General features: G+C 40.0%; 1 protein-coding gene across 3 annotated transcripts in view; it reads left to right on the top strand.

The window, feature by feature from the left end:
- The window catches only part of PTPRN2 (protein tyrosine phosphatase receptor type N2), a 722,783-nt gene that overhangs the window by 194,310 nt on the left and 502,204 nt on the right, over positions 1–26,269 (top strand). For all 3 annotated transcript variants that reach the window (XR_015696316.1, XM_087712495.1, XM_087712494.1), the window contains exons 4-5: positions 12,410–12,530; positions 13,682–13,820. Coding sequence is in view for 2 of the 3 variants with exons in the window: in XM_087712495.1 (XP_087568621.1) it covers positions 12,410–12,530; positions 13,682–13,820 (260 nt within the window). In the remaining variant the exon portion in view is untranslated. The remainder of the gene's footprint in view (positions 1–12,409; positions 12,531–13,681; positions 13,821–26,269) is intronic.

Here is a 26,269-nt window from a genome sequence, read left to right as displayed (position 1 = left end):
TCGGACCCTCACCACCCTCCAGTCCTTCCGTGCCGCTTTAAAGATCTGGCTGTCCCGGCTGGCCTGGGGTTAAGATTCTAACCCCACCCGAATTGTGTGACTGTTGTGTTTTCTTTTTAATATGTTGTATTGTCTTATGTTGGAAAATTGTTTGTCCTTCCCCCCCCCCTTTTTGAACTGTGAGCCGCCCTGAGTCCCCCCAGGGAAAAGGGCGGCATACAAATAAAGGGAAATAACAAAATAATAACAAATATGTTGAACTGTTCCTCAGTATAATTGTGCATTGGTTCAGTACAGTGTATTTCCTATTTTTTTAATGAACAATCACCTTACAGTTGATTGATTATAAAAACAAGCACTCCGAAGTATATATTGTGCAACCGCATTACTGCTGCACAGATATCCTTGTGGCTTTATAGCCCCAAATATTTGGCAATTTATTTCACTTTATGCTGCTTGCTGCCTTAGAGAGAGATACTAATTATACCCAGAAGGCATTTTCCGCTCAAGGATGATGGCATTCTACACCACAGTGATTAAAACAGTTTCTTTTTCTTCCAATTATTTCTTTGATTTGTAAAAGAGATCAGAATCCCTGCTTAGAGGATAATTGACAAATGTTCAGAACAATGAATGTCAACATTTTGACATTTGAGGATGTTGATAAATTTTAAATGTTTTCAAGTTCAGCAATGGGATTTTATTTAATATTGAGAAGGAGGATTTGGTCAGTCCCACGGCTTCAGATAATAACAGCCAGGAGCACTGTAATTCAGTATGTCATGAATTCTTGTGTTTAAGTGCCTGGACCTTTGCCTACTTGCTACAACAATCTATTTCTCATGAATTCCCTACATACCTCAACTTAGAAGACCCTAGGTACTGTTAAAATCGTGTTTTGCTCTGTAAGTGATGTGTATTTTTTCCAAAGGTATTGTATAATCTATTGTGCTTCTTTAATCATTTGTTTGAGGTTGCAGTGAGGTGATTCTCTTATGGGTGGATCGGTCCAACCCCTATTAGCTTTAGGTCCACAAATACAGACTTGTTATCCTTTGGATAATATGAGAGTCTGTTTCTCTCATACAGGTCTCTTCCTTTATACTGCCAAGTCTCCAAGCAATTCCCCTGCTTGGAAACCAGGATCACCAGGAACAGCAGCTGACTGAGGGTGGCGCTATATGGTTAAGAGGAAAATGGTCAGCACTCTTTCTGCAACTTTAGCACATTATATGCCTGCCCAGTATTGGATATAGCTAGTAATGTTCAGGGATGGGCTTCAAAAATTTTAGGAAGGGAGTTCTCTGCCCGGTTGCTGGGTGGGCGTGGCCATGGTGGGCATGGCCTAGTTGGCCTCCTGCACCACGACAGGACAGGGGGTGTTTATGTCCTCCCTGGGCTCCGAAGGCTTTCCTCAAGCATCTGGGAGGGTGAAAATGGCCTCTGGGGGGGCATTTCTGGCCTTCCTGAACTTCCAGTTGGCCCGTTCTTTGCCCTCCACAAACCGCTGCGCACACCCTGCACTTACCTGCATCCAAAACGGGTCACGTGGGGACTCCTGGGAGGGACAGGATGGGTTGGGCATGGCCAGCCAGGAGTGGGATTTGGGATTTTTCTAAACTGCACAGAATCTTAGCTAGAGGTTCTCCCGAAGTCCATCCCTGGTAATGTTGCTATTTTGGTTTTTCTTCCATTCTAGCAGCTTAACACGCCCGAAATGCTTCCAATGTTGGATTGTTGGACTGGATTTTTCATGGTGAATAGCAAAGTATTCTGGGAAATATAGTTCCAAGCAATCTTGTTTACATGTTTTCCATTGGAATAATGCAACTGGTATATTATAAGTACATGGTGTAAACTGCAAAGACAAAAAGATTGTGTAATATTTATGTTGGCTCAAGGATAGGTAGAAAGTACTAACTGGTCTATTGAAAGATCCCTTATACATATCTAGGAGCATTAACAATTAAGTTCTCCAGAAGATGCCAGCACCCTTTGATAATTCATCAAGTATGATATACTTCAAATAGCAAGGAAGCTGGACCTGTCAATCTTGCTTAGCTCCTTGGTGAGTTGTCAAATAAATGATTTTTGTCTCTTCTGTCTTGCCTTTTCCAGATAACTGGTCTTTGGCTTGGCTTATGTGACCAGATCACTGGTTCTGTCATTCATTTATCTAACCTAGCTCTCTGCTTAGAAATTTAATTGGTCTGTATTCCCAGATCATCAGTTCTGCCATTAATCTATCAACCCAGAAATTTGGCTTGTCATGTGTGATCAGATCACCAGTTCCATCACAAATGTAGCTTTATGCCTAGCAGTTGCTTAATAGTGAAATGTGATCCATCTTTCTTCACTGTCTGTCGGACAAGGCAAATAAGAGTCAATCTTTAGAAAACTTTGGCTCTAGAGCCAATGGATCATCTGCTATCCTAGGGAATTTTCTTCAAAGAGTGGGAAAATAAATCAATTTAAATCCTTACTTTGGTTAATGTGTGTGTACTCATTTTCTACAAAACAACTACTGTAGAACTACTAATTTCCTTTCTTTCAACTAAAATCTGATGCACGGGGTGGCATGAAATACCCCTGAGAACATGCAGATTATTAAAGAAGCACTTTTCCATGTTCTCATAACAAGGACGTGGTATAAATATGATTACATACATATATTTTGTAATTGAGGCATGCCTTCTCTGAAGATACCTGGCTTTGTTTTTAAGCTGTATATTTTTGAGATAGCCGTGCCAAATTTCCATTTATTTTAATATAATGTTTAAAATGAGCGAGTGGCCTCATTCCCATTTTGAAAGACAGTTGGCCACTTCAGAGGCTACCAGTGAAGCTAATTGACTTCATTGTGGCAATCTCAGAGTGCAGAAGGGGCATGAAGATTGAATTATTATCCATGCACCTGTTTAGAGATATGTGCTATGTTTCAGTATTTTTTGTAATTTATAATAAGGAAATACATCGTGGGGAAATTTGAGGAAAAGGATATGAGATTTGCAAAAGCAGAGAATATATACGGTGCTGAGGTTATTGGATTCTTGATTTTCTGTCTGCTCAGAATCCTCCTTGGGAGGATTTAATCCTTATATGCATAAAAAAGAAAAGATCAGAACTACTAGCAGATTACTACAACCCTTTAATATCACTATAGTTACAAATCTACAAAATCCTTCCCAAAAAAATCTAAAGCAAATGGAAAGACCCACTAGCAAGAGAAAATAAAAGAGAAGTCATTTACAACATACAATTTAAAGATTGTGAAAACCAGCCACCAAATTTCATTTCATGTCACAGCATTGATAATGTTATCTAGCATAATAATAAAACACGTGCAAGAAGAAACACAGCCTCAGAGAAAAGCAATAAGATGAGAGTGAATAGTGAGGAGTAAAAAAAAAATGCATGCAGTATTTTAGAAACTCAAATAATGGTATAATGTTGTGATTGAGTTCTGAAATATCATATAGTTTTCATTTCAGCTTTATGTGTGATTTCATTGCTGCAGAAACTTATTTCTTAATTTTTGATCCATATCCAATGTGAATCAAACTCCACAAAAATAGGAATTAGGAAAACTGGTGGAAGTGAACATTCTTGCTTAGGGCTACTCTAGTGGCAAAGCTCACCTCAAACTAGATAGAAGTCTAGGACAGCCATTTGTATTAATTTATGAATATCTGCATTGGTTATGTGGAGGCAGAGGTTCGAACCAGTTTGCCCGAATGGGTAACAGAAATTTCAGGTGGGCCCGCCCACTCACCCCGGCTCTACGGCAACCCATTTAGGCCATTTTTTCGCCAAGAGTGCATGTGTGGAAGGCTGTGTGCTGGTGACCCATGTGAGTGAAGCGAGGGCGTGCATGCACTCACATTTGTTAACCTGTAGGGAAGGTAAGTGAATAGCACTCCTGTGTGGAAGTATTACTGTACCTTAATGAAATAGTAAAAATGTATTCTAATAGCTGTGAAAATTCAACAGGAAAGTTTCTACTATATTTATAAATACCTACTGTAGAAAACTGCTTCTTCATCCACCGCAGCCCTTTAACAAGACCTCCCTTAATATATTTGATCATTGCTAGATTTGCTTTTCTTAAGCTTCCAGTCAGACACTGGAAATAAAGAGTCTTCCCTAAGAATGTGGGAAGGTAGCTAGAGAATTATGTCTGTATGTTGACTTGTTTGTTGTGAAAACAAAGATGAAGGCAACTCGCACAAGTTCTGCAGGGATCCTGACAGCTAAGAGGGGAATTAACAATTTGCAGTATCTATAGCATGGGAACTATAATTGCATAAGGAGAATCACCATAGAAGGTTTAAAGTATTTCCTCACCAAAATGAAATAGCAAGCCGAAGAAACAGGAGATTAAATGAAAACTTCAGAGAAAACTAAAACATACCACTTTATTACTTACTGTATAACTGATTTTTCAGGCAACTAATTTACTGGATTTTTGAGGCATTTGTTATAGAATTCTAATCTTTGATTGCTTAATATTTCATATAGGCTCAGGTTTTGGGAGGGGAAGAAACAAAATTGCTTAATTGTTCAAGATGAAATGTCTTTTTTATCCTAGTTGAGAAACTGATGGATCTTTTACTTCATTCCACAAGTAAAGCTCCACAGTTGCAAATATCCTGCAAACTCTGATAGAAACAATTATGTCCATCCAATTTATTCTAAAATATAAAATTTAGAGTAAATTTACTCTAAAATATAAAAGAGTTTGCAACACTTAAGATGAAGAAAACAAAAACCATTTTCTTCTTATTATTTTTTACAGGCATCAGCAATCAGATTAATGTCTATATTGGTTTTCAAAAGTTTTTTTAACCTTTTCAGACTAAATTCCAAATGTTCAGAGCTTCAGTCATAAATCTATTTCCAAATTCCATTTTAATTCTGAGTACTTTAGCACTTCTTTTCAAGACACCAGGCTTTCCATGAGAGCAGCAAACAAGAAGTAAAATTTATTGCAGACAAGAAGAAAAGATAAGAATTTCTTATTCCTTCTAATGATCTATCATAAATAGATGGTTTCTTACTAATACAAATTGGTGATTTTTTTTATTTCTACGTGTGAGTATGTGTATAGTTTTACTAAGAATTTTTATTATAATAGTAAAATCTAATATAAACTAAATTTAATGAAAGAAAATAGAATAGAAAGAATAAAAACAGCAAGAGAGATGAAAGAAAAAAGTAAGAATGCAGTACAGAAAAAGTAAAGAAATACACACAGACAGACACACACAGATACACACACACACATCACTTCCCTCCTTTATCTCAGCAAGTATAAATGAAATTTAGTATCTCTTCATCCCCTTGAAGGTTACAAGCAATTAAACTTGTCTCACATATTTAATATAGGCAGCAAATCAAGATAGTATAATGCGAGTTAGAGCCAATAGAATAGGTTTAATTACAGGTGATATTACAATGAATAAGGAAGTGAGACAAAGTTGTATTCTGGCCCTTCACTATTTAATAAGAAATATGGCCTTTGTCCATCGTTAATTATAAGGGAAAACTGTGCCTTGTTATATGTACATGATGCTGTTCTTTTTTCACATGCTAGATTGGTTTGAAACACATATAGATAATCCTTGAGTTAGGACAGTAATGAAGCCTGGCCATTACTACTGGAAGTCAGGATAAATGTTAAATGAACTACATCATTAAGTACCCACCTTTCATTCTCTCCCCAATGCAATTGTTAAAAGAATGTGCAAACCATTACGTTCACTTGGGGTGCTGCAGGAATGAACCTGAAGGGCCTACTCCAGGGACGACCACTTTCCGAGAGGGCGCAGTGGTTAGAGTGCAGTACTGCAGGCCACTTCAGCTGACTGTTATCTGCAGTTCGGCGGTTCAGATCTCACCGGCTCAGGGTTGACTCAGCCTTCCATCCTTCCGAGGTGGGTAAAATGAGGACCTAGACTGTGGGGGTGATATGCTGACTCTGTAAACCACATAGACAGGGCTGAAAGCCCTATGAAGCGGTATATAAATCTAATTGCTATTGCTATTGCTATTTCCTTGGGTGTCCCAGGGCTTCCTCCATACCCTGAGATCAGGGTAGGTTCCGGCTGCCATTACTACTGGTTCGGTGCCCGAAAATTTTTTCACGGGTGTGCTCCCTTCACTCACATGCACGCCAGACCAGTGGTGGGATTCAAATAATTTAACAACCAATTCTCTGACCTAATGATTTCTTCCAACAACCAGTTCACCAAACTGCTCAGAAACTTAACAACCGGTTCTCCCGAAGTGGTGCGAACTGGCTGAACCCCATCACTGCGGCAGTCCATGTGCGTGCACATTTGCACTTAAAACTATCTGCGCATGCGCACATAAAAAAAAATAAAATACATTTTTCAATAAAAATTGTTCTGCGCATGTGCAGAACATGAAATCAAGATGGCGCTGCCGAAGAGGGAACCGGTACGATCACATGTCAGCCAGAGTTACTATCTATTCGGCTGAACCGGACCGAATAGATAGGAACCCACCTCTGTCTGAGATACCCCGTGCTCTGCTACCCACCCCATGGGGTTCTCGCAGCCCCCTTGGCTTCCTCGACTGCTCACAACTGCTCATTTACACAGTAAAGATGAGGGAAGGGAAGGAAAACAGGCCTCTGTTGATGGGCCAGATGGGAGAGTTACATAAGTAGCATATTTTTTGATCAAGCCTAGCAATGAAGTGGCTGAGCAGTATGGTCAAGAAAAGTCCTGTGCTTTGGAGAAAAAAAACCCACCCCAAAACATTTTTTATAAATAATTTTTCTTGAATGTTTTAATTTTTAAAAACAGAAAAAAACACCACAAGAAAAAACAAAACACACAAAACATACATAACAATATAAAGTAATTATACAGCCTTCAGCATCAGCTTTCCTGTTTAGCCTTTATAATTCTCCATTCTGCATTGCCTTCCTGTTGCTTTAACCTTGTCCTATAATATAACAACAGTAGTGCTAACACTTGTAATAATATTGATTATTTATATCACCATATATTCACATTCTCTATTTTCTGTTTTGGCTTCTGTTTTCTAGCCACTTATAAATTTTATTCCATATTTTTTAGAAATCCGATTCTTCTCTTTCTTTTAGGTCTATTGTCATTTTGTCCATCTCTCTACTTTTCTGATTATTGTGTCATCTGCAGGGGTATTGATTTTTTCCCCAGTTTTGTGCAAAAGCAATCCTGGCTGCAGTGTGTATGTGGATGATTATGTGTTGAGATTGTTTATCCATTTTTTGGTGTAATAGTCCTAATAAGAATGCTTCTGGTTTCAGTTCTATTTTTCACTCTGTAATTTCTTCCAAATTTTGCACCAGTATTTCCTTGTGATCACCCCAAAACATTTAATTTATCAGCAAAACAGCTCACTCCATGCAGGGAAACCTCTGCATTTGGACAGAATAACAGTATAACAGTGTTGGAAGGGATCTTGGATGTTTTCTAGTCCAACTCCCTGCTCGAGCAAGAAACTCCATACCGTTTAAGACAAATGAATGAATGGTTGCAGGAATTGGGTATGCCTAATTAATGAAAAGAAGGACCAGCGGTGATGTGATAGCAGTGTTCCAATATCTAAGAGCTGACACAAAGAAGAGAGGAGTCAATTATACTCCAAGGCATGACAAGAAGGAACCAATGGAAACTAATCAAAGAGAGAACCAATCTAAAAATAAGGAGAGATTTCCTGATAGTTAGAACAATTAATCAGTGGAATGACTTGCCTCCAGAAGCTGTGGATACTCTAATACTGGAGGTTTTAAAAAGAGATTGGACAATCATTTGTCTGAAATAGCGTAGTGATGGATTAGAAGACGTCCAAGGTCCCTTCCAACTCTGTTATTCTAATATCTCTTCTTAAAAGTCTCCAGTGTTGGAACACAACCTCTGGAGGCAAATCATTCCACTGATTCCTTGATTAGTTTCCATCTGTTGCTTCTTGTCCTGTTTTCTGGTAGTTGGAAGAATAGGTGGACGCTATTCAGGTCTGGGCAAAAGAGCCTTTCTCCCTCCCTGCAGACATACCTCTGCATTTTGAAATCTGAACTATTGTTCTGTCCCAGCCTTAGCAGAACCAAGAAACAGATTCCTTGTCTTGAAAAACCCCTCTTTGTCTAGCTACTGTGAATTCATGGCATTCGTTCACAGAAAAGTCCAGGCAAATAATTCTTCCAAGGGTTAATTGCAGTAACAGACCACATCAGACAAAGCTGTAAATTAATTCCTGGCTAGCAGTCTCTAAGGCAGGAATCATAAGAAGCAAATCTTCTGAAAGAAATGCGAACTGTTGTCTCCTGCAACCACCACTCCCCTTTTGCTTCCATTTATTCCCTAGCCAGGGAGGGGCCATTCAGCATCCACATGTGCCTTTCTTCCCATGTTGGTTCCTGTTCCTCAGTTGTTCTCCTCTCTTGACAGTTCTGCACATATGCACATCTGGAACAGGCCCCAGCTGTTCTTCTTCCGCACTTAGGGAAAAGGGCGGCATATAAATCCCAATAAACCTCTAAACCTCTAAACTTATCTCCAGCTCTAAAGGCAGTTGAGAAATGTTGGACAGCCCTGACTCTATCTCTGCTTTCCATGCAGAGCATCCATCAGTCTTCCACAGACTCCAGGACTGGCCCAAGTTCCTTCCCAACCTCCTCCTCATCCGAGTTCTGCTGGCAGCCGGCACGGCACAGCAACTAGCTCTGCTGACAACCTGTTTCCTTACCCTATGCCAGCATTTTCATTTTGATGATTTCAGGAAACCAAAGGGTTGGTTGCATTATCAAACTACCAAGAATCCATCTAGTTTTTTCTTATGAGGTTTTTGTTTTTCGAACCCGGCATATCTTAATAGCTAAAATGGATATGACATGTCTTCTTTCTCCAGCCCACCTCAAAGATTTAAAACCTGCATCCTCCGATGATTTCTTTCTTTCACTATCTCCTGTCTATTAAAAAAAAAGGAGTGAAGTTTTTTCTTCAACAGAAGGAGAAACTATGACGTTAAAAAGAGCATGATGATGTCATTGTACCTTCTATTGAAGAAGAAAAGGAAGCATCTACCATCAGTATCTGCTGTATACTCTAAATAGCATGAAAAAAAAATGTTGAGACTCTTTTAGAGGATGTTTGGCATTTCTCGTGAAGCTTGTTGTAATCAAAATTTTAGTTTCTAACTTTCCACAAGACTCTTTAGTTGTTCCACGTGACAGATATCTTGGTTATTTCTTCAATAATTTCTATTTAATCATATAATATTTCAGTTTGCATTTCTCTGTTTTAATTAATAACTTTTCATAACCAGTGTCTTAGCTAAGTTCCTTAATGTGGTTGCTTGTTTTTTCATTGCTCGTTGCTGGGAATTTTCAGTTGGAAGATGCTCACTGTCGGCAGAGCTCCAGCAGGGATTCATAATTAGTAGTAGTGTGTCTTACAGAACAGTTCTACATTAGTGACATGGAAAAAAAACTGCAGCCCTGTATAACCTTATGTGTTAAATTGATGTAATTGAGTTGTAGCAAAGCAGTAGCTATGATTGTAGAGACAACGGATCGGGAAATTGCCAAGTAAAATTGCCCTTGTTTATCAGACTTAATTTTGATTCTGGGTGTTTACTTGATGTTAATGTTCCTGTGGAAGCTATTTTATTGAGCATCCTGGGTTGAGATTTTCTCCTCAAAACAAACAAATTAAAGAACCTAGTTGATTGTTTTTCAATGCTGCTCATAGATCTTTGTGAAGGATGTTTTGTACCTTGTAGATATTTATCAGCTCCAGGAGAAGAGAGATGTTGCAGAAGCAACATCTAAATGTCTAAATTTTGTAAATGTCAGAAGAGGCTAAGGATAGAGTGAAGTGAAGTAACATGGATTCTTTGCTATTAAAACTATGCATGTCTGTGTTTGTCCTTCTCTGTGAAGTAGTTTTGAAGGATTTCTATGTCAAAATGGAGCACCCCCCTCAAAGATCTGCTTAGCCCTAATCCTAACCACACTTCACGAAGAGTGGAGCTATAAAAGAGGGATAGTTTTTGAAATATTTTATCTTTGGTTTTCATTGATTTTTAAACTCTGTTTAAAATGTTAGTAAAATGGATGGTTAAAATAGCTGGAATTAAAATTATAATGTAGCTATTAAGACCAATCTTCAGAGATTCTTCTTATGGTGCAAGGGGTAATACTAACTATGCTGGGATGGAACAGAAGATAAAAATCAAACTTGAAATCAAAGAAAAAACTACAGGTAGTTCTTGACTTCCAATCTCTAGTAATTTACAACCATTATAACTTTGGAACGCCTCGAGCAATTTCAACTAAACTTGGTACACAGATGACTTATTCTCTGGAGACAAATACTGTGGGAGTAAGACACTCCTAACATCCCGCAGCCCGAGGTGTGTGTTCTGTTAAGATGCAGCATGTTGTGCCTTTAAATGGCTTCTACTGTACTGGCATAAAATGGCTTTTACTGTACAGCACAGTGGAGTTGCCATGGTAAAGGTTTCACAATACTCCACAAGGGGGCTCCCTCTGGTAAGGGGGAAAATCCAAAATTAGAAATTACATTTGGTCCAGATATTTTCCTTCTATAAATAAATACCTGGGAAATGCCGGGTTATTAGCTAGTTACCAATAAAGACAAGGAGCTATTGGAAATGAGAATGATGTTATTGTTGGCAAATTAAAGCTCAGGTGTTAAAATAATATCAGTGAGAAAGAAAAGTGTACAAGGCATATTGTTTTCTTTGGATACTAATTTAGAAATCTCTAAGATAGAGTTTTCTACCTAAATAGATTGTTTCACAACTCATTGTCTTTTTGTTTTTGTTCCATTGTTTCAGCTTAGGCTAAATATTTAATATAAATCCATGCCTGCAGGGTAAAATAAAAGTGAAAATGACATATACTTTTTTGAGGTATATGTTTTCTACTGAAATTCTAAAATTGAACACTAGTTGTTATAATACTATTTCGATTTACAGTAAATAAGCATATATAAAATTATCAAAGTTCACCACAGTGTTGTCATATTACTGTGTATTATATAGATTATAGTATCAAATGGAAATAAATCCTGTGGAACCGAACATTCTTTTTCAGGTACTCGTTAAAACTGATTAGCGCCAATACATGAGTGTTTTTTTAAAAATAAAATATAGAATTACTTTTCAGGTTAATGGACCAAAAAGTATTAACACTGCTGTTACAATATCAGTGATTAATATTTCATTGTACAAAAAGATATCAGAAAGTAGAATTTCAATATTGGTAATGATATGATATAGACATACTAAATCATTATGGATAATTCCAGGTGGTAATCCTATATTAACTAAAAATGTTAATCATAACATTTACAAACTAGTAATTATTCTTGGGATCACATCGTTATTCTAAGTATAATTACCATGAGATTAATAAGAGATGTAATTAATATATAATTGCATTGAATTTACTTTCACAATGACACTTTGCCCTTGTTTAAAACTGTTAGTTGAGGTAAAATAAACACACATTGATCCCTAGATAGATTACTCTGCTGCTTATGGTTATAGTTTTCAGTGGATCAGAGTTAATTCATGCCCTGCAGAGGTGGGATTCTACCGGTTCGCACTGGTTCAGGTGAATCAGTAGAGGTAATTTGGCCTGGATCGCAGAACCGGCAGCGACCCAGGCTGGCCACGTCCACCAACCAGTTCACTGGTCTCCACTGCCATTGCTGGCATGTTTTTTATTAGTTTTTTATGGTCTTTGCGCATGCGCAGAACAATTTACAGTGAACTGAAAACGTGCGCGCAGCTAACCGCTACCAACACCAGTAGGAACTCACCCCAGATGCCCTGATATTATTAGCTTGTTCCAACAACATTATATAAAATGGTGATGTATTTTGGAATATATTTGAAACTAATGAGATACAGTTCTGTGAAATAACTTTTCATTATATCTCACTATTCAGCTTTGAAAATCATTCCAGCTCAGTTATTCAGTTCTTTTCTGTAACTAAAGAAAAGCAACCACATTAGACAATAAAGCTGCTTGCTTTATAGTTCCTCTGTGACTAAGAAACACTAAAATTCCATTAAATATAATCTTTTTAAATCTCATCATAACACCCACTGTCTTTTTTAGAAAGGAACATTTTAAAAACATCAGTATTTCAGTACAGTTAGCCCAATAATTTGCAGGCTCAAGGAATCCTGTCGCTATTCTTCTAAAACAAGTAGGAAATTGGTTTATATAAAAAAAGCTTATCAACATTGAATGCATTGTGATAATTGCTTATGTAGTGCAAGATTAGTATGTCTTTTCTTCTGCTTTGTTTTGTTTGCCAAAATCTCAATTTTCTGGATCAGTATTTTTGCAACTATTTTTCAGGGTTTACATGGCATGATGATTATACACAGCATATTATAGCCCGTGAGCTTTCTGGTCTCCCTAAGACCCATGACTGGCATCTGGAAACATCCTCATCTGAAGACCCTGAAGACTCAACTGGGTATATCTTCATGCATTTTATTTACTTGTCAAATTTACATGGTTGTCTGTCTCACACAAATTCTGGATTGATTTTGGGTGGTGCCCAATAAGATCTACAATTAAAATATAAAATATGAATTAAACTTAAATTATAGTACTAAATCAATTAAAATGGAAAACACGATAAGAATAAGACTACAAAGGGAAAATATAGGTAATCTTTGATTTATGATCACAATGTCACACATACATACGTACATATAAAACATTAAGGGTAGCACTCTACTCTTTGTGATGATACTTTCTAGGAATGTCATACATACATACAAACCAGGGATGCGTTCTGTCTTCTGCTACTGCTGGTTCTCTCAGGGATGTGCTTTGGGTGCGTGCACACTTGATGTGTGCTATGCATGCATGTTCAGTAGTAAAAAAAATGCTTGTGCAGAAGCAAAAAACAAGATGGTGGTGCCTATGGCGCCACCGATAGAACCAGTTCGGTGGTGTGGCAGGCCGAGTTACTACCTACTTGGCCAAACCTGTCCAAACTGGTAGGAACCCACCTCTGATACATACATACATACATACATACATACATACATACATACATACATAACATTAAGAGTAACACTCTACTCTTTGTGATGATACTTTCTAGGAAGTACACACATACACACAAACACACACACATCATAAAGAGTAGAGTGCTACCTTTAAGAACTTCCTAACAAGAGAATAATGTTTAACTTTTTAAACACAACAACTTTTTAAACAGCAACAACTTAGCTCAATGTGATAACAGCCCTAAAACCAAAGTTTAAAAACCCTTATTCACAACAAGGATTAAGACTTTGCTGAAATGTTTTTACAGTTGGGGCGTGTTCCTTCAAGTTATTTTCTCAAACTGTTTTTTATTTCATAAATTCTGTTTCTTCCTTTTAGACTAATGTCCTATTCTATTTTTTTAAAATGCTTTTATTAATATCATGATTTTTTTTTGCTATGGCATAGTTCTGCTTTTTAATGCTGTCACTGTTATCTTCCCTTCCATAAAAAAATATAAATCACATATAGCACAGGTTATATATTTCAAATATTTCAGTTTTTTTAAATCTATTGCATATTTTTTAAAATGCAGATAACATTATTTACCTTGATTGTATTGCATAGGATTTCAAAACAGGAACCTGACGGGAAATTGGAAAAAGATGTGTCCCCTCAACAATACCTTTCCTACCTGGATATTCTTTCTCAGTCTGGAGCTCCAAATTTATATTCAACAATAAATGCCAACAAATCCCCTTTTAAGGTAAAAGAGCTTAATTCATTTTGCTGTTACAATCTATTTGTGGAAAAGTGACACAGTAAATCTTTTTATAGTAGGAGTATAGATAGAATTTTGAATCCATGTATCAGGTACACACACAAAATGACTGATATAGCAATTCACAAAATACAATTTATCAAAAGGTGCAAATCAGCCCAATGGGGGCTATTATTTGTTGCATATGGTGCTTGAAATTGATGCTTTGCTTTCATTTTGCCAACTTCCCATTTCATTTGTTTATATTAAAAATAATTAAAAAGAGTCAATGGTTGGCATTTGAAGAAAATATATATGTATATATACTAGCTGTACCCGGCCACACGTTACTGTGGCCCAGTCTGGTTAAATGGAAAAGAAAGAAAAGAGAAGGCGCAAGTTTCTAATATGTTTAATTTCACAATGCTTGTGGGTATACAATATTGTTTGTTGTTCCATTGTCTGTGCAGATATAGAGATTGTCTGGTTTGCCGACTCTAGAACACGCAACATATAATTGTCCATGTGAGAAACAATTTTCAATTGCTAGAAAGACGTTGGACCTGGCACATTTACCAAAAGCATGTGAAGAAAGAAACATTCCCAGGGTGGTTCCCTCCGGGCAGGGTCATGCCGTTGCCAGCAGCGGCAAGGTTTGTAAGGGACTTGCCCACCTGGCGGGCACTGTGCCACTCGCTGCACTGGCCATGGCTCCTCCAGCAGAGGCGGCTCCTGCATGGAAGTGAGCCACTGTGGCCACTGCAAGAGCCGCCAGGGAGGACACTCCTGCAGGGCCCGGCCTGGCCCCTTCCAAGCTCCCCGTGACAGGCTGGATGGGGCCCCTCTGGACATGGGTGGGGGGACACCCAACATGGGAGGGAGGCTGGGGGTGTCCCCTGTGGGCGTAGTGGGGCGGCAGGTGGGCGCTGCCATTGGTCAGGTCTTGGGGCTGCTGGGCCTGGTGAGGCTGGTTGGGGGAGACGGCTCAGGAGCTGTCGGCCTTGTGGAAGTTGTTGAGCATCACCTCGGAGGAGCTGCGCTCGGGCTCCCCTAAGTCAGTGGCTCGGGATAGTGAGATGTCCAGGATCTCAGCAGAGAAGTCCTCGATGTGTGACTCGTCCAGGTCATTGTAGCTCTCCGTGTCTTCAGCAATGCTGTTGTTGGAGCTGAGGCTGGCCAAGATCTGCATCGGGGTCATGCTGGTGATCTGGAAACCGCTCTTCTTCTTCAACTGGGCACCCGCTGGACCCCTCACGCCTCCTCCTCCCTGTGAGAGCAGTGCCAGGCTCTGCGATGGAGACGCCCTGGGAGACCAGGAGGAGACCAAGACGGAGATGGCGGCGGAGGCCGGGGGAGGCGGTGGTGGCTGGGCCAGCAGGCCGGACAGGAATTCCTTCAAGCTGGTGTCATTGCTGCTGTTGCTGCCAGCCCACCAAGGCAGCATCGCGGGCTGCACCATCTTCTTCCTCTCCTGTGCCTCTGCCGCTGATTCAGGCTGCTGCTGCTGTTGCTGCAGTGGCTGCTGTTGCATTGGAACTGGTGGGAGGAAGGCTCGATGCTGCCACCGACGATGTCGATGCCTCCCTCAGGCGCTGGCTCAGCCAGGCTGAGGAGGAGAGGCAGCCGCTGCCCCCGACCCGGCTTCCCTCAGTGGCGGCGGCGAGAGGAGGCAGCCGGCATCCACTGAGGAGCAGGAGGAGGAGGAAGGAGCTGTCCCTGGTGAGGCAGCCATTGCCAGCTGCGGCCCCATCCAGAGATGCTGCTGCTGCAGCCTCCGCCTACGGGGCACCAAGTGGCCACCCCAGCCCTGCTGTGCCTCAGGCTGACACTGCCGCTGCCGCACCGTTGGAGCCACCTTGGTGACTACAGGAATGTAGTTGCCCTCCAAAATCTGGAGTCACCCGAAGATAATCAGTACATACCATACCAGTACTAAGACAAAGCTCTTTTAAGTGGTGAATGGATGGGAGCCTGCAATGTGATTGTGGTGCTTTGGAAAAAAACTATAACACATATAACTGAAAAATATCGGAAATTTCAAGGCAACTAGGGTGATTTCATTGTAGCCATACCAGAAGCAGTTATGGTTAGTTTTCTTAGATACCAAAGTGTAACATCTATCCTTGATTCCTTATAATGGAGATTTTATTATGGTTTTATCTTAATTTAATATTTTATTTCTTGTATTGTCCACATATCTCTTTCCCTTCAGATGTTCAGTCCTATGGCAACTGATAGTTAGAACTGGGGCTGCAGTGGCTCACATGGTAAGACACTGGGCTTGCAGATCAAGGTAGACAGCTTAGCGGTTCAATTCCCTTGAGTGAACAAAACCGCAGAAGGTACAAGAAAGGCGCCTCCCCCATCTGCCTATTAGCAGTCAGGCGTACCGTGGGTAAAGAGATAAAACCGCCTGGGGGGGGGGGAAATCCTTTCACAGATGCAGCCAGCCACTTTGATGATCCCTGGCTAACATGTGCCATATGCTAAATAAACAAACAAGTTAGAACTGAATGTTCTAATGGCAGAGAAGGGCAAAACAACTCATTGTATCTGTTTGTTTTCTGGCTGATGCATTAAACTAGAACAACCTTCCTCTTAATGTAGGAGATAAAGGATGCAATCTTCCCATTGCATTTTGTTCTCTATTAGTAGTTCAGGTTGGGAAACATTTCCACTTAAGGTTTGCTATTTCCCACAGCTGTGGCAAGTGGTACTCAGACAAAATACAGACTGTATTTACAGAACACACCCTCTTTCTCTGGTTCACTAATATACATGTGTATTGTACATCCTTTTCTGTGGCATAGCACTAGCCAGAATTTGAAACTAGCAAATCAACTTGGTATTCAATCTTACGTGTGGACGCAACCAATCAAGTTCTAGAATAGATAAATAAATTGAAATGACAAGGGTTGTTGCTGTTAACTGAGGTTGTGGTAATGAAGTGATGGAACCTGACAACATATTGATCACGTAAAGGCAGAAAAGGAAAATAATTGAAATCAGTTAAACAATGGGATACATTCACAGATAGTGTAGAATACAGATAGTGAAATGATGCATCAGATGTCAGATGCGAGAAACCCGGACAGGAGTAGAGTTCAGAGCACTAAAAGTTTATTTCATGCTAACTATAGACAAGAATCTGATCTACTAATAGTCAAGCCAATGTGCTAGAAAAGGGTCAATAGAATTTGTGGGGGGTAGGGGCTGGACTTTTGTGTCTTGTGGGAATATAATTGGTGGGGGTTCAAATAATTTAACAACCGGTTCTCTGCCCTAATGACCAGCTAGGCAGTCATGGATCGGTGGTCATGTGACTGGGTGGGCATGGCCCACTCAACATCACTCAGGTCGATGGACGCTTCGCCTTAGCTATTACAATGTAATAAGGTTAACCAAAGAGGCAGTTTCTGTAAGCAGGGCAATAAAGATTATGCTAGAAACAAGACTGGAATGTTTCCTTCTTGCCTTCCTTACAGGATTAGCCCTGTAAAGTGGGAAAAGACCAAAAGAAGATTTTTTCCAACAACCAGTTCTCCAAACTGCTTAGAAAGTTAACAACCGGTTCTCCCAAATAGGTGCGAACTGGCTGAATCCCAACACTGAATGTAATGATTTCAAACTGATGACATCTTTGACTCCACCCTCAGGTTCCAGTTTACAGTTTACAGTTCCACCTGGTTATCTTCTATATCAGGTATATGCAAAAGGGTTTGCAGACTTTTTCTGGAACCAATATTCTAAAATAAAGCATTAAAACGAAAATATATGGAGAAAATATCTTAGTAGTTTGCATAAAATCAACAATTCAGAATTTAAGGAGCAAGATTGTGCTAGCCATAATGAAAGAAGCCAGCAAAAATGTGTCAGAGTAGTTTAGGAATTAATTAATGGTTTCATTTGCCTCTGGTGCTTTTGGCTTAGCTCTTTCTGAAATTCCAGTGAACTGAGGATTTTCTTTGAAGCTGCTGAAAAGTGAAAATGTGTCCAAGAGGTATTTTGGTGAAGCTGCGGATGTCATATGAATCCATAAATCATTCTCTATGCTGGAGCTCTTTAGTAAGGAAGTGTATTATGATGACACCATTCACTATTATTATTCTGTGTTGCCTTGGAGACAGATACACAGAGGTGTTGGGTCTGCAGAATAAAAAGTAGTCCTGGAATACACATTTTTAAAAGCCCAGTACAATACTGTCTGCTAAGGGACATACCTAGAAACTGAGATGTTTCTAGTTTTTCATTGCTCTTTCTCCATTCTTAAAGCACTACAGTTAATCCTGTCCTCAGTAGGTTACTAACCAAATTGATTAAGGCAAATTGAGGAGATGGCTGCATCATTTCACATGCTCATCTTTTTGATACATAGATATATGTGTTGCTTAAATATTTCAGCCTTGGCAAGGAATGGGGTTAAAGGTAACAATGCGCGATCAGCCTATGTCTTTGCAAAGATAAGAATCTAAGCGAGTGGAATGTCTCCTTACTCCTGATCAATGTTGCTCAGTAATTCTGCTCTGACCCATTATCATTGTCTCATCCAGCCTAAGCCAATAGCACCAGAGCTGTGGTGGTGAGCACGCATGCCGTTGCCAGCTGTTCTTCTGGTTTCCAATGCGCCGCCCATCTGGTCTTTGTGGGCCCCAGAGCCCCGGAAAATGACCCAACAAAATGGCCTGAAAATGGCCTGAAAAAGGTCCCAAAAATGCCCCCAAAGCAGAAGTAGAACTTTCTGCTCTTGTAGATTTAGGGGCAGCCACTCATTTCACGTAGAAACAGAAATTAAAGTTGCTTACTCAAGTGCTAGAAATGATAGTTGAGACAACCGATGAACAAACAGGGCTTGTCTTACAGAGAATATCATCTCCTTCGCAGTTGACAAGCAAAGATCAAGCTGTCCATAAAGCTGTTTGTAAGGAAAGAATCACTTTCTGTGGGATGGGTTATAAATTTGATTAATGTGTAAAGATAATGCCTTATGTCTACTCATGAATTAGACATTCTGAAGTAATATTGGGATGTCGGCATCAGAAAAAAGATTAGTTCGCCCTTCAAACTCAGCAGCATCTGCACCGATATCTTTCGTGCCTCCAAATCAGGGAGAACAGCAGCCATTATGAAAGGAAGGCTTTCATGGTGCCCCCATGAGTACTCAACAAATAATCTTTAATGCAGCTGCATCTACTGGAGGGAATATCCCAAGGCTCTGTCTTAGGCCAGGTACTCTTCAATAGCTTCATAAATGATTTAGACAAGGTGAGAGGACGGAAACTTATCAAATGTACAGATGACACAAACTGGCAGGAATAGCCAACAGTCCAGAAGATAGGCATAAGATCCAGAAGGATCTAGACAAACATGAACGTTGGGCACTATCTAACAAAATGAAATTCAATGGTGAAAAAAGCAAGGTTCTACGTTTAGGCAAGAAAATTCAAATGCAAAGGTATAGTATGGATGGTACTTGGCTCAATATTAGTAACTGCAAGAAGACCTTGGAGTGGACAATCACTTAAATATGAATCAGCAATGTGCTGCAGGCAAAAAAAAAAAAAAGCCAAAGCAGTCCTAGGCTGCATGAGCAGAGGGATAGAATCAAGATCATGTGAAGTATTAGTACCATTTTATAATGCCTTGGTAAGATCACACTTGATATATTGCATCCCGTTTTTGGTTTCCACTATATAAAAAAGATGTTGAGACTCCAGAAAGAGTGCAGAGAAGAGCAACGAAGATGATTAGGGGACTGGAGACTAAAACCTATGAAGAATTGTCGTAGGAACTGGGTACGCCTAGTCCAGGGGTCAGCAAACTGCGGCTCTGGAGCTGCATGTGGCTCTTTTCTCTCTCTGCTGTGGCTCCGTCACCGGTCGGCGCTACAATTTTGAGAGGAGCTTCTGGGGGGGGGGAAGAGAAGCACAGTGCGCCGGGAGAAGACTCTATGGCAAGGGGAGGGTTTTCCAGTTGTCTCCACAATTGATAGGGCTTTCGGTTATAACAAGTAGAGGAAAAAGTACGCCGCGGTAGGAGGAGACTCTATGGTGGGGGAACTGAACTTCTGGTCAGCTCCAGAATTGATCAGGGGGCTTCCAGTTAGGACCTTTGTGGCTCCCAGTGGCCTAATCTAATAAAGAAAAGGACTAGGGGCGGCATGACAGCAGTGTTGCAATATCTAAGGGGCTGCCCCAAAGAAGACAGGGGGGGGGTCTGTATGTCTAGCTATTCTTCAAAGCACTTGAAGGCAGAACAAGAAGGAATGGATGGAAACTAATTGAGGAGAGAACCAACCTAGAACTCAGAAATGTCATGACAATTAGAACAATTAATCAGTGGAATAACTCCAGAAATTGTGGGTGCTCCAACACTGGAGGTTTTAAAGAAGAGATTAGACTTGTCTGAAATGGTATAGAGTCTTTTGCTTGAACAGGTTGTTGGACTAGAAGACTCCTCAAGATCCCTTCCAATTCTGTTATCTGTGTTTCAAGTATATTGCAAAAACTAAGGGAGAACACCTGTTTGCCAAGCTAGAAAAACATGCATTTGACCTTATAGAATCACCACAGAAGGCATACAGATGGATCCAACAAAGAGTTAGTCTAATTCTATTATGGTATCCTCCCTCTCTCCCACCCCATTATGTGAAAGATGTGCAAAGTTTCTTGAAGTTTGCTAACTTCTACAGGAAGTTCATCCCTAGTTTTGTTCACCATTCATAGCTGTTCCAGCTCAGAAGCAAAGTTTAATGATTATCCCGGTTAATCCAAGATCAAGCAGTATTTCAAGAGTTAAAACAACTGTTTCCCTCTACCATCCTCATCCTCCTACCCTTTTGTGCTGCAGACAGACACTTCAGACGTAGTATTAGCAGGGGTGGGCATTACTGCCGGTTTGCCCGGGTGTGCACTGCACACATTTGATGTGCACTGCGCATGCTTGCGCAGTACAATAAAAAAATGTTTTGCGCATGCGCAGAACAAAAAAAAAAAAACAAGGTGGTGGCATCTATGGCGCTGCCCGGAGAACCAGTTCGGGGGCATGGAAGGCCTGAGTTACTGTTGGCTCCTGCGACCCAGGCCATCAAACCACTACCTGTTTGGCTAAACGGATCTGAACTGGTAGGAACCCACCACTGAGTATTAGGGACAGCCCTGCTTCAGGTGGAGAAGAAAAGGAGAGAGGTATTTGTCTGGCAAGTGTCTTTAACTCCTGAGTGCTCTTCCAAGTAGAAAGGAACCATATTTTCAAAAAGGAATCACTGGCAGTAAAAACATCTTTCAACAATGGAGACACCTGTTGAATAGAAGGAGGGATAGGAAGTTAGGAAGAGACCCTCCCTAGTTTCTTAGGTTGCAAAGGAAATAAGGAGGAATGTTTTTTTTCCAGTCTTTCAAGATTATTGCCAGCCCTGGTAGCCATCTTTACCAGAGGTGGTATTCAGCCAGTTCTGACGGGTTCTGGAGAACCGTTAGCGGAAATTTTGAAGTGGGGAGGGAATGGGGATTTTGCAGTATCCTTCCCCTGCCATGCCCACAAAGCCACACCCACAGAACCATTAGTAAAAAAAATTGAACTTTACCATTGGAGCTTCAGGGCTGCCTAGGAAAACGGGAAGGGGTATTGCATGGAGTGGAGAAGGATTAGCCATAACAACATTCTTTTTTCTGGGAATCAAGGCCATACGGCTTGCACCTGGATAGGAGTGACTGTGGGGTGATGTCTCCAGTTGAGATGATGAATTCATTGGACCATGTGATGGACTTGTGGGTGCAGGGGATGGATCTTTGACTTTCTTTTGGGTGGGGAAAACCCGGAACTCTCAGATTTGGGTTTTCCCAGATGTACCAATATGACATCTCTAATAAAATGGAACTTTGAGGAACTTCAAGCATCGGAGTCTTCCTTCATTGGGGATGCTACTTGAAACTCGTGACAATTATGTCAATGTAGTGTTACAATAAAATATAATTAGTTCGTCTGGTTTTGTTATCTTCCTAGTTTGCCCCAGGATGCTGATGATAATATAATGGTACATTTAATAATATATAATTTTTTATATAAGCAATGCAATTCTTACCCTTTATATTATGAAAATAGGGCAATACTTTATTTTAGCCCACAGGTTTATAAAGTGTTTTTAAGGCAAAGTGATATGAAACACTAAGTATGATAACTGTTAAGCATTAGCTTAGAATATTGATTAAAAGTGCTACCTAATTAATATGCACTGATTCCCTAGATAACATGCAGCTGAAATGCCTTTTTAAAATGTTTTTATTCCACCTGGCTAAATTAGGAGTAGGGTCTTGAAAGGTGATAATGATAGAAATTTGCACTTTCCTTCCTTTCCCAGTTAAAAGAAGTAAGCTTAACCAATCTCTGACATAGGCTATTATTATCTGCTCAGGGTGTAAGTCCCAAGAATACTGTAATTCTTCAGACACTTTCAATTTAAATAAATGTTTATGGTCATGTGGAACCATTTATCATAATTTTCAGAGAAGCATAAATATCTGTTGATGCCCCAAAAATCCTTTTCCAAAAAGCCACTGGAGTTTCTTGATATTTTTCTTGAAAACATTTTGATTGGCATTCAAAAAGCTTTGTCTCTTGGATGAGAAAGGAAAAGATGAAAAAAATCCCCAAAAGTCCAATTGCTTTTTGGAAATGCACCTTTGCAGCAACCATGACCTGGATGATTGACAATCTCTGTAGAGATTCTCACCTGCTGACACATTGAAACTGTTTTGTTTAGTGGTTAAGGCATGGGGCTACAAAGCAGCAGACTGTGAGTTCAAGTCCTGCCTTACAGATGAAATCCCTGTGGTGACCTTAGACCAGTCACTCACTCTGTCTCTCTCTCTCAGCCCAGCCCACTCCCAAAACTATTGTTGTGGGGAAAATTGGAGGAGGAAGGTCTGTTGGATATAGAGTGGTGTGGTGGCTTAGAGGTTGTTAGGAATATAATTCTAACGGTTGAGTTGGCAGTATATAAATCATGTAACAATGTTGTACCTGTTGCTTTAAACATACTGTAAAATGTGATTGGTTGCTGTTTTCCTCAATCGGCCATAAGAGGGAGCCAGAACGACTGTTAGCTCTCTCTCTGTTTTGTTATATGCTAGGCTGATCTGATCTGAGTACTGTGAGCTATTGTAAGTTTTGCAACTGTTAGCAAACCTTGATTACTGGATTGATTATATGACACTGGACTATGTTATTTGGATTGTCCCTTAACTGAAAGACATTGATGACTGACTGACTTATCCGTGTATCACTTGGACTGTTTGATGAACTCTGATACCTCTATTTCCACGAAAGTAAAAGCCTATTTAAACTGCAGTGTCTCTGTATGCTAGTTTGTGTGTTCTCCAACACAACTCTCACAACTCTTCGCTGAATGTACTCGCTCTTCCAATGGGGAGCTTACCTAACAGAGGTAGAGCTCTCGCCTCACAATCAGAAGGCTATGAGTTCAATCCTAGGTAGAGGCAGATATTTCTCTCTTTGGGCACAATGAGAATATATCTACTGTGAACTCCGCATTGGCGACAAGAGGGGCATCCGGCCAGTAAATACTCAGCTCCATTCAGTTGCCCTGACTCCACCCTGATGCAAGGGATTAAAGGGTCATTAAAAGACCCCCCAAAAAGTGTGCTGGATATGTTCACTACATTGAGTTATTTGTAAAAATAATAGGAGCTAGGATTTAAATAAAATAAAATCTATATGATTTAATTTCTTGTGATTTATACACAAACATATAGTTCAGTGTTTGATAAGATATAAGCAGACAAATGTGAATTTACTAAAAGATGGACTATTCTTCATTTGAAAGGAAATCTTGGGGCTTGAGCAAGTGCTGTGATTGCTGATTGCCATGGATTACATGGACATGCTATAGCAACCATGTATAAAGGTAAAGGTTTTCCTTGCACATGTGTGCTAATCATTCCTGACTCTAGGGGGCAGTTCTTATCTCCATTTCAAAGCCGAAGAGCCAGCGCTGTCCAAAGATGTCTCCATGGTCATGTAGCCATCATGGCTAAACGGCGAAGGCACAGGGAACGCTGTTACCTTCCGAAAAGTGGTCTCTATTTTTCTATTTGCATTTTTACATGCTTTCAAACTGTTAGGTTGGCAGAAGCTGGGACAAGTAACGGGAGCTCACTCCATTACACAGTGCTAGGGATTCGAACCGCCGACCTTTCTGATCGACAAACTCAGCATCTTAGCCACTGAGCCACCACGTCCCTTAATCATGTAGAGATACACTTATATAAAGCATTGGAATAGAGTTGGTAGCCAGTTGTGAATCTTCAATCTAGCATTTTAACAATAGGACTGGATGGCTAAGCAGGAAGTAGCTCCAGACAGAAACTGATGATTGGGAAAAGTAATGTGGATGTCTACAATGTTATAGTAGTAGTAGAAGCAGCCCTGGGGGCATTATGACATTTCAGTTGAGAAATGAAGCTGAAGATAAGTGCATTCCCTAGAAAAAAAATAAAAAAGCTGTTGTATTTATCTATTTTCCTTTCCATAGCACACTCTGTGATAAAACAAATGATTGGTAGATGTCTTCTGCTTTAACTGCATTTATAGCAGAATAGATTGTTCCTCATTTGGTAATCAGCCTGTAATCTATCCCATTATGTAGCAATTGTACAATCAGGCTTCAAAGGTAAAATCATTACTAGGTTTCATCAAAAAAGAGTCTTGGATCCTTCCCCCTCCTTTCTTTTAGTTTATCATCTGTATTCTGTATGATGTCTTTAACTAGAAGGTGTTAATTAGCAGCCTTCATTATGCAGGTTTCTCTGAAGTAGCTTTTAGAATTATTTCAAAGCTTCAGTGCGTATCACAGAGGGGGGGAAAAGGTTATGTAAGAGTCTTAGCATGATGAACTCTGTTCCCTTGCAAATCATTGGTGGTTTCATGATATATTAACAGCAATTACTCTTAGGGCTGTTGGTTGCTTAATGTTACCCTTGTTTCTGAAGTTGGCAAGAGATAAATAAAAGAGAATGGAAAATCATTTAAATGATTTTACGCATGTAACTCAAAAAAAAAAATCAACATTTTCTAGTGTAGCCAAGGAAATGGGATACATGTCATGAACTGAAGTTAATGCACTCCTAAAGTAAAATAGCATTTGGGGAGGGTGTAAAAATAAAGATTTATGTAGCATGAAGAATCCCAAAGGTGCTTTTTTTTTCAAGGAGTTAATTGGGCTTTCTTGTTTTTTCTTTGAAGACATTTCACTTCTCATCCAAGAAGCTTCTTCAGCTCTGATAGGATAGTGGGGAAAGGAAGGATTTATATTCCTTACAGACAGCTGGTCATTTGCATCCTTTTAGAGGGTCGTTGAAGCAGCTGGTAGTTTATCTGTGTCCTCAGGGTCACCTGAGTAGTACTCCTGGTTCCTATAGTCTGCAGTTTTTTTCCTCTGGAAATCCATTCCTACTCCCACACCATTTAAAGGGGGTTCATCACAAATTGTATAGCTAAAGGACTGTATAAATTCAGGTCATGGCTGTCCCATAGGTGCTTTTTCAGGAGGCAGCTTCCTGACTTCCAGAGGAAAAAACTACAAACCACACAGTCTTTTCAGCAGTTCCAAGAAGGCTCCACATCCATTTGCACCACTCAGGTGACCCTGAGGACACAGATAAGCCTCCAAGTGCTTCAACGACCCTGTCAAAGGTTGCAAATGACTAGCTGTCTGCAAGGAATATAAATCCTTCCATTCCCCACCATTCAGTCAGAGCTGAAGAAGCTTATTGGATGAGAAGCAAAATGTCTTCAAAGAAAAAACAAAATCCAGTTGCCTCCTGAAAAAGCAGCTTTGGGAGAACCATGACCTGGATGACTGGGAACCTCTAGAGACTTTTAGTATGAAGAATCTTATGATTAGGTCATATATACTTTGAATAGTTTTTGATAATGAAATGTACTAATTGAGATCAACAAGAAATTAAAACATCAATACATGTACAGGAATGACGACATAACAATGTTGGTATAATGACTGTAAGGTGTTGGAGAAGGGAAAAAATAATAATAATAAATGCTAATAAAAAACCCCATCAAAACTGTAAATTCAGCTTTGTGTTTCTTAAAAATACTTCCCTGTGGCATCATCAAGTTCCATCTCCTCATGCTCATCAGTCTTTGTCTGGGAAATATTAGATACCACTTTCCATGTGGATCACACATTTGGGACTGCAACTTCCTTTAATCCTCTTAAATTTTCACTCATAGCTGTTGCCAGTGCTTTAGAGAAGAGATCCCCAACCACTGGACTGAGGCCCACTACTGGCCTGTGGCCTGTTTTGAACTGGGCCACACAAGCGGTGGGCTGGTACACTTGCAAACAACTCGATTTGCGTGTGCATTGAGCTGGTGCATACATGTCACCAGCTCAACTTGCACAAGTGATGGGCCGGTGC

Source organism: Thamnophis sirtalis, unplaced genomic scaffold (genome assembly GCF_051295495.1).
Source record: "Thamnophis sirtalis isolate CommonGarterSnake01/CBP01778 unplaced genomic scaffold, rThaSir2_p1.2 scaffold_4, whole genome shotgun sequence".
NCBI classification, from domain to species: Eukaryota; Metazoa; Chordata; class Lepidosauria; order Squamata; family Natricidae; genus Thamnophis; species Thamnophis sirtalis.
Note: the sequence above shows the minus strand (reverse complement) of the source record. Positions and strands in the feature narration are given on the sequence as shown.